Source organism: Bombina bombina, chromosome 6 (genome assembly GCF_027579735.1).
Source record: "Bombina bombina isolate aBomBom1 chromosome 6, aBomBom1.pri, whole genome shotgun sequence".
Lineage (NCBI taxonomy): Eukaryota > Metazoa > Chordata > Amphibia > Anura > Bombinatoridae > Bombina > Bombina bombina.
The window spans coordinates 1,052,723,840-1,052,739,326 of record NC_069504.1 but is presented as its reverse complement, the minus strand read 5'-3'; the positions used below and the strand labels follow the sequence as shown (position 1 = coordinate 1,052,739,326).

The 15,487-nt window shown below is 38.0% G+C and overlaps 1 protein-coding gene across 1 annotated transcript; it reads left to right on the top strand.

Annotated features, from left to right (window-relative positions):
• The first annotated feature begins 1,895 nt into the window (after window positions 1-1,895).
• FBXL14 (F-box and leucine rich repeat protein 14) lies at window positions 1,896-5,327 on the top strand. The gene has a single exon (XM_053718848.1). It carries the CDS (start codon window positions 2,230-2,232, stop codon window positions 3,430-3,432), a length of 1,203 nt encoding a protein of 400 aa, XP_053574823.1. The 5' UTR covers window positions 1,896-2,229; the 3' UTR covers window positions 3,433-5,327.
• Window positions 5,328-15,487: the final 10,160 nt, after the last annotated feature.

Sequence of the window (15,487 nt, the reverse complement as noted above, 5' to 3'; positions counted from 1 at the left end):
ATGTACTTGCGGCTATTATGAGGCAGTGTAACACACCATTTGGAGTATAGTCTCCAGATGACTCTTTGGATAAGAATCCTCACATTAGAAGTATTATCTTCAGATAACATTATGGAAAACCATTCTCAAATCAGGGGAATCGGGAAAATCACATAGTTTAAAAGGGACACTGTACTTTGAAACAATTTTTTTTCTTTAACAATTCAGATAGAGCATACTATTTTAAACAACTTTCCAAATTTCCTCCATTGTCAAATGTGCTTTATTCCCTTGTTGAAGAAGAAGCAATGCAGTAGTGGGAGCTAGCTGCACAGATCAAGCGATCAAATGGCAAGTCATATAGTTGCAGCCACCGATCAGCAGTTAGCTCAAACACAAACCTTTATTTCATTTATTTTTTTTAAAGTTTGTAATTAATTGTTTTGTTACTATTATTTTTTTAAAGTAGATTTGGCTGATTATTTATCCTCTAACAACAAAAAAACGATTTGTAATAACAAGGTGTTTATTATCCCCTTTAAATATGCTTTATACTGCACTGTGTTGCAGTCTATATCCCTTGAATAAAAACTAAATGGACATGAAAATCAAAATTTAAGTTTTGTGGTTCTGATACAGCATGCAGTTGTAATGTTTAATGTTCCTCGATTATCAACATTACTTTGTTCTATATGTATCCTTTGTTGAAAAACATACCTACAAATAGGCAGAGAATCAAATACACCACTGAGAACTAGCTGCTATGTCTCTTTTCGTTGGTTTACCAGCTTGCTCCCAGTAGTGCATTGCTGCTCTGGATATTATTTTACCTGTGTGTTTAACTGCATAGTTATATGCAAACAGCAGTTCAATAATATTATTTTGTGTTTTTTTGTTCAAATATTATCAGCTTCTGCGCTCCTCAAGCAATATGCACTACCGCCTATCTGGAGAAATAAAATAAAAAAACGTTTTAAAGGAACATGAAACCCAAAATTATTATTTCATGATTCTGATAGAGCATACAATTGTAAACAACTTTTCTTTGCTCAGTAGCATGCGTGTCTGCAGCAGTTTTGCAAGAATGCTATACATTAGCTAGGGCACTAGATGGCAACACTTTAAAAGTTATAGAAAATATGACAAAATGGGTACTACTGTAGTTTTTAATTTTATTTAACTACTCTTGATAAGCATTAAGAGACTGCTATGTTGTGTATTTTAAATTATACATAGCTATTTTTTTTAGTATGGGTTAGAAATATTTGCATTGGTACCTTTTAGTGTGTGTTTATATACAGGTACAAATCCCAAAATCTGACTTTCCAAAATCCAAACTTTCTGAAATCCAAACTTTTCAATTACTATTTTGAATAAAAATAAAAATTACTATTTTGTATAAAAATAAAAATTACTATTTTTCCCCTCCTGTGACAATCGTATTTGCCTATGTCTTTGTGGTTTTAAATAAATATAGACCATCATTTGCATTTTAGAACACAAAAACAAACCAATTATTTCTAATTACTTTACTGTACTAATTGTTTGATGGTACTTTGTATACAAAAGTATTAATATATATATACACACACATATCTCATTACTACATCTAATGTAAGAACTAAATAACTAACTGAACAGAAGCGGTCGCAAGACTCGCAACAGAACTAACTCTTTAAAGGGTTAAACAGGAAGGAAACCTGGGGGCGCCCTGTCGCCGTGGCAACAGCTCCAGGCGAGCGCCTGGCTGGTTAGCCGTAGACAAAGAGAGAAAAGAAATCGGTCTCAAAAGTTGACCACGCCCACCCCTCGATCTGAGAATTTGAGATACAAGCCTGTCTATGATCCTGGCAAAACGCATGCGCAGATTAAAAAATAGCCCTTTGAGAACGCGCGAGCGCTATAGGAGACGAGCACGTTTGGAATGGCGCGCACGCTCCTAATATGTTAACGGACCAGTGAAGGCTCCGGCCGGCGATTGCAAAACGGAGAGGCCGGAAAGTCCTGTGGAGCTTACAGGAGGATGAGCTGGCGAGAAAGAATGGGCGTATGTACTAAAGAATATTAAAAAGAACGAGGCAAACAAGCAGAACGAAGACCGCGCCCTGCCTCTTTTACATACAGCCGGCCTCCTGTACACAACGAGGCCTACCAAACTCCCCGGGGGCCGAGCCGGGTTGGCCGGAGGGGTGAGAGGGATGTTGGGACTCGCCTGAGCCCTGCAGCCTCCTCCTCCGGCCACCAACTACCATGGAGACTCACATATCGTGTCTGTTCCCCGAGCTCCTGGCCATGATCTTCAGCTATTTGGACGTGCGAGACAAGGGCCGAGCGGCCCAAGTGTGCGCAGCCTGGCGGGACGCGGCCTACCACAAGTCCGTATGGAGGGGGACCGAGGCTAAGCTGCATCTAAGACGGGCCAACCCCTCGCTGTTTCCGAGTCTACAAGCCCGAGGTATCCGTAAAGTACAGATCCTGAGCCTTCGGCGTAGCCTGAGCTACGTGATACAGGGAATGCCCAACATCGAGAGCCTGAACCTGAGCGGTTGCTACAACCTGACCGACAACGGCCTGGGCCACGCCTTCGTGCAGGAGATCAGTTCTCTACGAGCGCTGAACCTAAGCCTGTGTAAGCAGATCACAGACAGCAGCCTGGGCCGCATCGCGCAGTACCTGAAGGGTCTGGAGGTGCTGGAGCTGGGGGGCTGCAGCAACATCACTAACACTGGCCTGCTGCTCATTGCCTGGGGGCTGCACGGCCTCAAGAGTCTCAACCTCCGCAGTTGCCGCCACGTGTCGGATGTGGGCATTGGTCACTTAGCTGGTATGACCCGCAGCGCAGCTGAAGGCTGCCTGGGACTGGAGCAACTAACTCTGCAGGACTGCCAGAAGCTCACCGACCTGGCTCTAAAGCATATATCCCGGGGGCTGCAAGGCCTGCGGGTACTGAATCTCAGCTTCTGCGGGGGGATCTCAGACGCAGGGCTGCTGCACCTATCACATATGACCGGCTTAAGGAGCCTGAATCTACGCAGCTGTGATAACATCAGTGATACTGGTATCATGCACCTGGCCATGGGAAGCCTACGTCTGTCCGGCCTGGACGTATCCTTCTGCGATAAGGTGGGAGACCAGAGCTTGGCCTACATTGCCCAAGGCCTCTATGGCCTCAAGTCCTTGTCACTGTGCTCTTGTCACATCAGCGACGACGGTATCAACCGCATGGTGCGCCAGATGCACGGCCTGAGGACACTTAACATCGGTCAGTGTGTGCGGATCACGGACAAGGGACTGGAGCTTATAGCAGAGCATCTGAGCCAGCTTACTGGTATAGACTTGTATGGCTGCACCCGCATCACCAAGAAGGGGCTAGAGAGGATCACACAGCTGCCCTGCCTCAAAGTGCTCAACCTGGGGCTCTGGCAGATGACTGAAAGTGAGAAGGTCAGGTGAGGGCAGCTGAGACCTTTCTTGGTATGAGACATTGGGACTGACGCATCATACTGCCTAGGGGCCCCTCTGGAACAGCACTGTGCCACTTTGTATCTGATGCAGTGACACATTGCATCACAAATGACAGCTCTCTCCTAAAGTGGATAGTGTAGATGGAAGTTGAGGGCCTACCCAAGTTGTTTCTTTTTGAGCAGTTTGCTACCACCTAACCATCTCCAGGCACTGCACTGATTAAATGGACTTTAAAGTCAGAAAACGAACTGCTTTTAAATTACAGGTTATTTTCTGATAAATTGCCCTTAATGTTTTTTTCTTTTTTCTTTCTGTGATATGGTAAGCTAAGAAATGGTGTAAACTTCTAACCTTTGGTAGACATGGTTATATTAAAGTATATTCATTTTTAAGCTTATTCATTATGAAAACATTATGTGGGTCTCTTGTCAGAAAAAAATCTGTTCTTACAATGTGGAGCATGTTATTTTATGACTATAATGTACCTTTAACACCATTTATCACTTTTAGCAGAATATATATATATATATATATATATATATATATATATATATATATATATATATATATATATATACTCTTGCCTGCTGTGCCCAGACAAAAGGTGGTATATCTGTAGTGTTGAGATGGGTCTCACCCTATTTTCTCCTATCCTTATTCTCCAGCAATTTAAGGGTTAATGGGAGCCACAATGTTAACATTTCCTTTTTTTTATTTGCAAATAATACCTTGCCAGTGAATATGAAATTCTTTATGCAGACATTCCTCTGTAACTTACCAAACACTTTTTGTTAGTATTTCTTAAGATACAGAACTATGGTATATGTTTAGGCGGTTTTAAGTTTTTTTTTGTTTTGGTGTCACATTTCCTTTAAATATTTCAGTACTCTTATAAAAAAACATCTGTCAAGTATATTCCTTATGTCTGGCTACCTCATTTTTACTTTAACCCTGGAACTCTGACCTATATTTGAGGACTGAAAGTAGAATTTATAATTTGTTGTGCCTAGACTGGAAAGATGTCCAACCCTACGGGTTCCTAATATAACTAACTTTTTGCATTCTACATGTGGTGTCTCTGCACCTAGCCTTTGGTTAACAAAAACACAGCTTAATGTGTCTACAGATGTACCATTAAATACATTTTTGCTTCCTACTTTAGAAATAGTTGGAATTTTAATATAAATCTAAACTACATTTAATGTTCTTGTTACTATTAATTCCCGTATGCAAAGTACTTTATGCAGTACTTTTGGCATTTTTAATCAAGTTTTAAACGCATTTTGAAAACAGAGTTTCCAACCATTTTCTTGATTTCATTTTTTTTAAATTAAAATACCCATTTCTATTTTTATAAGTATATATTTGATTGGTTAGTAACTCTAACCAATCAAATTAACTAATTCTATTAACACATTATTTCTTTGGTGGCTGTTGGAAGTAAAATACCTGGCCTTTTTTTACCTTTTCTTGCTGGATGAAGCATTAAACCTTGCATAGCGTTACTAGTTATGCTGCTGACAAGTCTATAATATATATGCAAACATCAGACTTCACCTGTTCCTTATCCCCTAAAGAAAGGAGAGCAGCTTTTTTTTGTACAGTGTGGAGATGAACTCTTATTTTTTTCCTATGAATATAACAAACTCAGCTGGTTTTAAATTTTCTTTGAAAATAAGAATCTTTTTCATTCCCTGTGCATCTCCACAGCTCTCTAGCTCCTGCTGGATTTCACCTAGAAATGTGCCGATTTTTTTTCTTTTCATTGTAATGTCTGTGAATTTGTATAAAAATCCTCTGAAAACGCTTTATATTCTTACAGTTAAAGGTTAAACGGATATTTATATAATAAAAGAGGAAATATGATGTATGTTTTTGACAAACACGTTGCATTTTGTGCCTTAATTTCAGGGGTGGGGGGCAATAATAGCTCATGATGAAACTTTCTTCTATGCCTAGTATAGTGGTACTACATGAAGGGTAGGCAAATATTCATGAAGGTTTGTAGTAATATGCATGAGGAACTCGGTGCTGGATGGTTTGTATATAGATACACACAGGATAATTGTTGAAGCTAAGACTTGAAAATTGTCAGACCCTGCATTAAAGGAACATGGTACTGAGAACTGCCGCATACATTAATGCATTTGTTTTGAAGAGAGGCATCCCCCCCCCCACTACAAATTCCAAGAAATATGCTACTAGTTAGAGCTATGTTCCAGTGATTAGTTTTGTGCACATAGCATGTATACCTATACCCCACCTCAAACACTGTATCTGCTTAGGGGAGTATTTTATTGCATCAACAGTGACTGCATTATTGCTGACATGTTCTGTGCTGCTGCTGGCTTTGTGGTGTTCAAATTCATGTGCATATGTACATATGCCATATACAACAGGGGCCCACAGATTTGTTTAAAATGTTGGTGCCAGTAAGAATATTTAGGAGCCAGACAGTGGTATTTGTTTAGATATATGAAGAATAACCCAAAAGATTAGGAGCCTGCAGCTCCCTTACTCCTGGGCTTGTGAAGCCATGTGACATACGCAGTAAAAGCGCTCACTGAAACATTGATCATTTTTACTAGACATTTGTGTTAGAAAAATACAGAAATTTGAAATTTTATTTCCCTTTTAAACGAGCATGAAACTCAACATTTTTCTTTCATGATTCAGATAAAACATAATTTTTATACAATTCTCCGTTTTCTATTTTGAAATGTCTCATTCTCTTAGTATCTTTTGAAGTAGTAGCAGTGCACTAACTAGGTAAATTATTTACTTTAAGCCATTCAGTAAAACATACAGGACCGGATAAGCATAAAACTGCTAAATATTTAGCCATTCTATGTAACAAAAAGAAACCTGAAGTAAAATTTTGGCTCTTGGGAGTTTTCAAGCCCTGCAGTAAAAGGATAAAAAAAATATATAAAATGTAGACAGTGAATTAGCAGCCACTTTATTTTATAACTTTAATGGTAATAGTCAGCTATGTGCAGGAAACCATCTTTTGGAAGTACATATAAGGCATCCTAGGCAATTAAAATACTTGAGAATATTTTCTTTGGGTGTATATACATCAGTGTGTGTTAATAGTAATTAAAGGGACATTCTAGTATAAATTAAACTTTCATTATTCAGGTAGGACTTTTAATTTTAATCAACTTTCCAATTTACTTTTATCATCAAATTTGCTTTTTTCATTTGGTATTCTTAGTTTAAACTAAACCTAGGTAGGCTCATATGCTAATTTCTAAGCCTTTGAGGGCTGCCTCTTATCATTTGCTTTTTAAATCTCTTTTCAACACAAAGAGACAGAAAGTACACGTGGGCCATATAGATAACACTGTGTTCAGGCACAGGGGGTTATTTAAGATTTACCACAAAACAATGCTAAAGTTAAGACAATAGATAATAAACAGTCAGTCATGTGATCAGGGGGCTGGAAGAAGGTTCCTAGATACAAGGTAATTACAGAGGTAAAAAGTATATTAATATAACTGTGTTGGTTATGCAAAACTGGGGAATGGGTAATAAAGGGATCATCTATCAAAACAATAACAATTCTATGGTAGACTGTCCCTTTAACAAAGCAAAGCGTACAAATATTAACGTGTGTGGGGTTCTACCATCCTGCCAGCTGCCACAAGGTCCATAGATAACCCCCTTCCTCAAAGTGACACAATACACACTATAGCAAATCTAAAAAGGCCTAATGCTCTTGCTATAGAGTGCACTGGGAACAACCCCTCTTCTCTGCATTTGGGTTGGGTTGTTTGCCTTGGAAATGGCTATTCTGACACACGACTAAAGAACAATAAAAAAGCTGTGCTAAGGCAGTCATTGGGTATATGGAAAGCCCCATGATCTGAAATGTATAATTATATTGCTCTTTAACTGCGAACACATACCCACTGCTAGGTGCATTGCTTATAATGCTCTGATTTTATTTAAGCTTAGTGATTCTTTAAAGGGACACTGAACCCAATTTTTTTCTTTTGTGATTCAGATAGAGCAGCAACTTTCAAATTTTCTTAATTCTCTTTATTTGAAAAGCAAGAATGTAAGTTTAGATGCCGGCCCATTTTTGGTGAACAACCTGGGTTGTTCTTGCTGATTGGATAAATTAATTCACCAATAAACAAATGCTATTCAGGGTACTGAACCAAAAATTGGCTGGCTCCTTAGCTTAGATGCCTTTTTCAAATAAAAATAGCAAGAGAACAAAGAAAATTAATAGAAAATTAGAAAGTTGCTTAAAATGGCATACTGTATCTGAATCATGAAAGAAAAAAATTGGGGTTCAGTGTCCGTCTAAGAACAGATTGCTCACTGGTTGATGCACATAACCCCCACTGCTTTTAGTCCTCACAAGCATATAAGCAAAGTCCTCCCCCATACAATGACTCCATGTTAAAATGCCCTCTTATATGCATCAGAGGAAAAAGACTTCACTGTCCTTTTGAGGAGTCGGCTACTCCCTCTTACAGGAGTTGTGTGCAGATAGACCTACAATTCTAGAGAGCTGGGACTTCAGTTATTTGTCAAACTGATAAATGTAATGTGCAGCATGGTAATTAAAACAACCTACATTTAACATGTTTTAAGTGCATGTTTGCTGCACAGAGTCTGCAGTAACTTGCCCATCTCACAAGGGTGTGATGCATTGGTTTGTTGGGGGAGCAGTGAGAAGGATGTGAAATGCTAGTAGGATTGAAGCATTGTTCAGGAAACTTGAAAGCAGGCAAGCTGTCCTGCCCCTCCCTGCCAGCTCAATCATGCATGCAGAATCCTTCCTCTGTGAGGGGGGTCCCTTGAAAAGGAATGGGGGATTATTTTTCCTCTTTAACATTCCTCTCCCGGCAGTTACTTCAAAGCCACTTTTTTTCCAGGCGGTTAGAGGAGTAAATATGCTAAATTTTAGGACACTTAGTACAAAAGTTACAACAGCAAAAAGTCAGTGTGAACAACTGCTATGGTGGTCAGATGCATTATACCGTGATGGTTTACTTAGCGGTGCAGATCTGCTAATCCATTTCATGCTGTTTGTCATATCTTTTATTATATTATAAACATCTATAGGGCTGCATTTTACTCAATCATTTTAAGGATTCATTCAAATGGGTCTACATACTGTAGTAGTTAAAATGTTTTCCAATTTAAGAGTTTGCAGCCTTTTTTTTGTGAGATTTGTCAAGTTCTGCCTTGCACTAAGCTTTAAAGGGACACTAAACCCACAATTTTTCTTTCATGATTCAGGTAGAGAATACAATTTTAAACAACGTTCCAATTTACTTCTATTATCTAATTTTCTTCATTCTTTAGATATACTTTGCTGAAGAAATAGCAATGCACATGTGTGAGCCAATCACACGAGGCATCTATGTGCAGCACCCAATCATCAGCTACTGAGCCTATCTAGATATTCTTTTCAGCAAAGAATATCAAGAGATTGGAGCAAATTAGATAATAGAAGTAAATTAGAAAGTTGCTTAAAGGGACAGTCTACACCAGAATTTTTATTGTTTTAAAAGATAGATAATCCCTTGTTTACCCATTCCCTAGTTTTGCATAACCAACAGTTATATTTATATATTTTTTACCTCTGTGATTATCTTGTATCTGAGCCCTTGCAAACTGCCCCTTTTTTCAGTTCTTTTGACAGACTTGCAGTTTAGCCAATCAGTGATAGCTCCCAGGTAACTTCGCGTGCACGAGCAAAGTGTTATCTATATGAAATTCATGAACTAACACCCTCTAGTGGTGAAAAACCTGTTAAAATGCATTCTTAAGAGGCGGCCTTCAAGGTCTAAGAAATTGGCATATGAACCTCCTAGGTTAAGCTTTCAACTAAGAATACCAAGAAAACAAAGCAAAATTGGTGATAAAAGTAAATAGGAAGTTTGTTTAAAATTACATGCTCTATCTGAATCATGAAAGAAAAAAACGTGGGTTTTATTTTCCTTTAATATTGGCAAAAATCGTACTTTCAGACTATGCATGTTTGTTGGACCTCTCCATACAATTAAAGCCTGAGCGTGGTCAATAAGGAAGTTTTGAGATTTCCCCACCTTCCCTTTATTTACCATGATCTAACTACCTGGCAGCTAGCAAGGAATATTGTTGCTGCCACTTCTGACAATCAAGCCGTTAAAGCCATCTTAAACTTTATTTGAAGGGATATGAAACCTAAAAAAAAATTATTTTGATTCAGAGCAAACCATTTTAAAATAAGTTTCCAATTTACTTCTATTATTAAATTTGCTTAGGTTCCATGCTATTCTTTGCTGAAGAGATAAATGGGTATCTGGGTCACTATATGGCAGAACTATGCTCCTGCTAAGCTTATGTCCCTGCTTCTCAACAAAAGGTACCAAGAGAGCAAAGAAACATTGATAATAGAAGTAAATTATAAAGTTGTTTAACCCTTTAATGACCACAGCACTTTTCCATTTTCTGTCCGTTTGGGACCAAGGCTATTTTTACATTTTTGCGGTGTTTGTCTGTAATTTTCCTCTTACTCATTTACTGTACCCTCACATATACCGTTTTTCTCGCCATTAAATGGACTTTCTCAAGATATCATTTTCACCATCTTATAATTTACTATAAAAAAAAATATAAAATATGAGGACCCACACATATATCGTTTTTCTCACCATTAAATGGACTTTCTAAAGATACCATTATTTTCATCATATAATATGTTACTATTAAAAAAAAATTAATACAAAATGATGAAAAAAAACACTTTTTCTAACTGACCCCCAAAATCTGTTACACATCTACAACCACCAAAAAACACCCATGCTAAATAGTTTCTAAATTTTGTCCTGAGTTTAGAAATACCCAATGGGCTCTATTTATCATCCCAATTCTCCTAAATTTTCTCCTAAAAGTTCTCATGAGAAATAATTCTATTTATCATTCAAAAATACTCCTAAAATTGGGCAAGTTCGACTGTAAAATTCTCCTACTCTGTTCTAACTCTCCTTGGAGAACATGTTCTCAAAAAAAGGGTTAAATTAGATCTTTTTAGTCGTATTTCATATAGTTCGCCTAGTTACAAATTTATCATTTTATATTCTCCTGTGGAGGACTGAAAGTTCTCCTGCAAGTTCCTGCCTTAAAGTTCTCCATAGCTAAAATGGAGAACAGCATTAGAAATCTTTTATTTAACAGTTGTAGAAGCAGTTACACACAAAAAAAGGCTCTACAAGGTGCAAAAATTATAACAAAGCACAATAAATAATGGTTATTTATGATGGAGTGAAAAAAATATATATAATTGAGCGCCAAAATAATATATAACAGAGCACAAAAATATCTATTGGGGCATAAAAATAAGATATAAAAAAGTTCTAAAATTGAAGCACTAAAACAATGAAAATGTATATCTATTTTCTTACATGAAAGTTTGCTGAAGCGGGGTGTTAACAAAGCTCCTAGGAAGGCTGTATAAAGATTTCTATTGGTTTATATATGATTGACATGGAGAATAGTTGCTTATTTTTAGTGATAAATAAGAAGATTTTAATCCGACTGGAGAAATTTATCATTAGTTCTCCTCAGCTCTCCCATGGAGAAAAAAAACAACTTTTTTTTATGATAAAGGAGAGCTGTGGAGAACTGATAGGAGAACAGAAAGGAGAATTCCCCAAATGATTGATAAATAGAGCCCAATGTTTACATGTTCTTTGCAAGTTATAGGGCAATAAGTACAAGTAGCACTTTGTTATTTCCAAACCATTTCCCCCCAAAAAAAATTAGCGATAGTTACATTGTAACACTATCTCTCAGGAATCCCTGAATAACCCTTCACATGTGTATATATTATATTTTTTATTAGTAGACAACCCAAAGTATTGATCTAGGCCCTTTTTGTTATATTTCATGCCACCATTTCACCGCCAAATGCAATCAAATAAAAAAAACTTTAGGTTTCTTACTGAAATTATTTACAAACAGCTTGTGCAATTATAGCACAAATGGTTGTGAATGCTTTTCTGGTATCCCCTTTGTTCAGAAATAATTTGGCGTTGCTTTTTGTTAATTAGAAAGCCGCTAAATGCCGCTGCGCACCACACGTGTATTATACCAAGCAGTGAAGGGGTTAATTGGGGAGCTTGTAGGGTTAATGTTAGTTTTAGAGTAGTAGACAACCCAAATTATTGATTTAGGCCCATTTTGGTATATTTCATGCCACCATTTCACTGCCTAATGCGATCAAATGAAGAAAAAAAATTGTTCACTTTTTCACAAACTTTAGGTTTCTCACTGAAATTATTTACAAACAGCTTGTGCAATTATGGCACAAATTGTTGTAAATGCTTCTCTGGGATCCCCTTTGTTCAGAAATAGCAGACAAACTACTGCCCTAATAAAGTTCAGAAAGGACCTCAAGACCTGGCTCTTCGACTGAACTGCAACCCTTAGAGCCTTGAGACCCTTACAGGTGAATAGCCGTGCTTTACAAGAACTCAATAGATAGACATATATGGCTTTGGCATTGCTTTTTGGTAATTAAAAGGCTGCTAAATGCCCCTGCGCACCACACTTGTTTTATGCCCAGCATTGAAGGGGTTAATTATATAGCTTGTAGAGTTAATTTTGGTGTAGAGATCAGCCTCCCACTCTGCCAGTACTAAAATGCATTTTTTTATATAGTTATTCTGCAGTGTTGGATCCCTTAGCCCCAACCTCCCTGATCCCTCCCCCCTCAAACAGCTCTCTAACCCTGCCCCTCTACCTTGTTGCCGCCATCTTGGGTACTGGAAGCTGTCTGTCATTTCCGGATGTTGTTAGCGCCAAAAAATGTCATTTTGCGTTGTGCGTCATACTTGGCACCAAATAATTTCATTATTTAAAACCCCATTCCTATGTGCCTTTTGCCTTTTTCTATGTCAGAGGGATATGCTGTTTGTATTTTTTCCCCATTCCTGAAACGGCCATATAAGGAAATTGATCACTTTGCTTTATATGTTGTTTTTTTCTCTTACATTTGCAAGATGTCTCAATCTGATCCTGTCTCAGAAACCACTGTTGGAACCCTGCTGCCTGATAACAGTTCTACCAAAGCTAAGTGTATCTGTTATACATTTGTGGAGATTATATCTCCAGCTGTGGTATGTAATAGTTGTCATGATAAGCTTTTACATGCTTTGAAATTTCATCAACTTTATGAGAAGTTTTAAAATGACAGACAACATACTGAATTATCCTCCTCTGATGAGGATCTATCTGATTCAGAAGATCCTACCTCAGATATTGACACTGACAAATCTACTTATTTATTTCAAATGGAGTATATTTGTTCCTTGTTAAGAGGTGTTGATTACGTTGGATATTGAGGAAACTAGTCCTCTTGATATTAAAACTAGTAAACGTTTTAAATTCTGTTTATAAACCTCCTGTGGTTACTCCAGAGGTTTTTCCAGTTCCTGATACTATTTCGGATATGATTTCTAAGGAATGGAATAGGCTGGGTACTTCTTTTATTTCTTCTTCAAGGTTTAAAAATTGTATCCTTTGCCAGCAGTTTGGAGTTTTGGGAAAATATCCCCAGAGTTCATGGGGCTATTTCTACTCTTGCCAAATGTACTACTATTCCTATGGAAGATAGTACTTCCTTTAAGGATCCTTTAGATAGGAACTCCAAGGCAGAACACTGTGCGATCTGCGTTCTTATCACAGAAACTGAAAGGTCTCTGCACATTTAATTTCTGCCTGCAGGTGTCAATGTTTCGTTGTATCTCAATGGAAATATTTGCTACGTTCCTCTCTTTTAAATTTCCTCTCACTTCCTGATCTCCAGTGCGGAACAGGGAACATCACATTGCAGAAAAGGTAAGTCAGGGCTTAACAAATGTATTCTAGGAGTGTAGGAGCCAACCAAAATACTTAAGACAGATTTCTTTTTTTATTCTTTAATAAGTGTTTGTTTATGGTGTGTGTATGGTGTGTGTGTATATGTTGTGTATGTTGTGTGTGTATATGGTGTGTGTGTGTTGTGTGTATGTATGTGTGTATGGTGTATGTGTATATGTTGTTTGTGTGTATGTGGTGGGTGTATGTGTATATGGTGTATACACAGGCTGTACATGAACCTATCCTCATGCACACTGAGTAAGGGCAACAAGCACAGCAACACCAGCTTCTTAAAGACACTGCAGAAAAAAATTCACAATTTTTTTTTTTATTGTAAAGTTTAGCACAACAGGAAAAAGATCCTGATTTGTTCGCTTGCTTCAACATGTTAATCATTTTATCTGTAATGCCATTTTTTATATCAAAATTGATGTTAAATCAATGTTTTTAGCTAGAAGAGATTTGTGGCTCAAATATTGGAATGCTGACATGGTATCTAAATCTACATTACTATCTTTTTTTTCCAAGGTAATAATTTATTTGGTTCTCAGTTGGATTCAATTATTTCAACTGTCACTGGGGGGAAGGGAGTTTTTTTGCCTTAGGATAAAATACCTAAGGGTAAATCTAAAGCTTCTAACCATTTCCGTTACTTTAGACAAAATAAGGAACAGAAACCCAATCCTTCCCCCAAAGAATCTGGTTCCAATTGGAAACCTTCAAGTTGGAATAAACCCAAGCCGTTTAAGAAACCAAAGCCAGCCCCCTAGTCTGCATGAAGGTGCGGCCCTCATTCCAGCTCAGCTGGTAGGGGGCAGATTAAGATTTTTCCAAAGTATTTGGGCAGATTCTGTCCAAAATCAATGGATTCAGAGTATTGTCTCTTAAGGGTACCGAATAGGATTCAGAGTAAGACCTGTGAGATTTTCTCCGACCCATCCCAGCAAATCCAGTAAAGGCTCAGGCTTTTCTGAAGTGTGTTTCAGACCTGGAGCTTTCAGGGGTAATCATACCAGTTCCGTTTCAGGAACAGGGTCTGGGGTTTTATTCAAATCTATTCATTGTCCCAAAGAAAGAAAATTAATTCAGGCCAGTTCTGGATCTGAACATTTTGAATCGTTTTGTAAGAGTACCAACTTTCAAAATGGTGACTATAAGGACTATTCTGCCTTTTGTTCAGCAAGGTCATATGTCCACAATAGACTTACAGGATGCATATCTTCATATTCATCCAGACCACGATCAGTTTCTGAGATTCTCTTTTCTAGACAAGCATTACCAATTTGTCGCTCTTCCATTTGGCCTTTTCAAAGGTTCTCGGTGCCCTACTCTCTGTAATCAGAGAACAGGGTATTGCGGTGTTTCCTTATTTGGACGATATCTTAGTATTAGCTCAGTCTTTACATTCTGCAGAATCTGACACAAATCAACTAGTGTTGTTTCTTCAAAGACATGGTTGGAGGATCAATTTACCAAAAAGTTCCTTGATTCCTCAGACAAGGGTCACCTTTTTAGGTTCTGCGGTTCATATCCCAGGTCTAGACAATTGGGAAGCGGATTATCTCAGCCGTTAGACTTTACATCCAGGGGAGTGGTCGCTTCAACCAGATGTTTTTTTTTCAGATTGTTCAGATGTGGGGTTTTCCAGAAATAGATCTGATGGCTTCCCATCTAAACAAGAAACTTCCCAGGTACCTGTCCAGATCCAGGGATCCTCAGGCGGAGGCAGTGGATGCGTTAGCAGTTCCTTGGTGTTACCAACCTGCTTATATCTTCCTGCCTCTAGTTCTTCTTCCAAGAGTGATTTCCAAGATCATCATGGAACAATAGTTTATGTTGCTGGTAGCTCCAGCATGGCTTCACAGGTTTTGGTATGCGGATCTTGTTCGGATGTCCAGTTGCCAACCTTGGCCACTTCCTTTAAGACCAGACCTTCTGTATCAAGGTCCATTTTTTCCATCAGGATATCAAATCATTAAATTTGAAGGTATGGAAATTGAACGCCTAGTGCTTAGTCATAGAGGTTTCTCTGACTTGGTGATTAATACTATGTTACAGGCTCGTAAATCTGTTTCTAGGAAGATTTGTTATCGAGTTTGGAAGTCTTATTTTATGATGTTCTCATAAATTCTCCTGGCATTCTTTTAGACTTCCTAGAATTTTTACAGTTTTTTCA

Coding starts and splice junctions, on each gene's coding strand:
- FBXL14 (XM_053718848.1), top strand. CDS start 2,230: ATGGAGACTCACATATCGTGTCTGTTCCCCGAGCTCCTGGCCATGATC.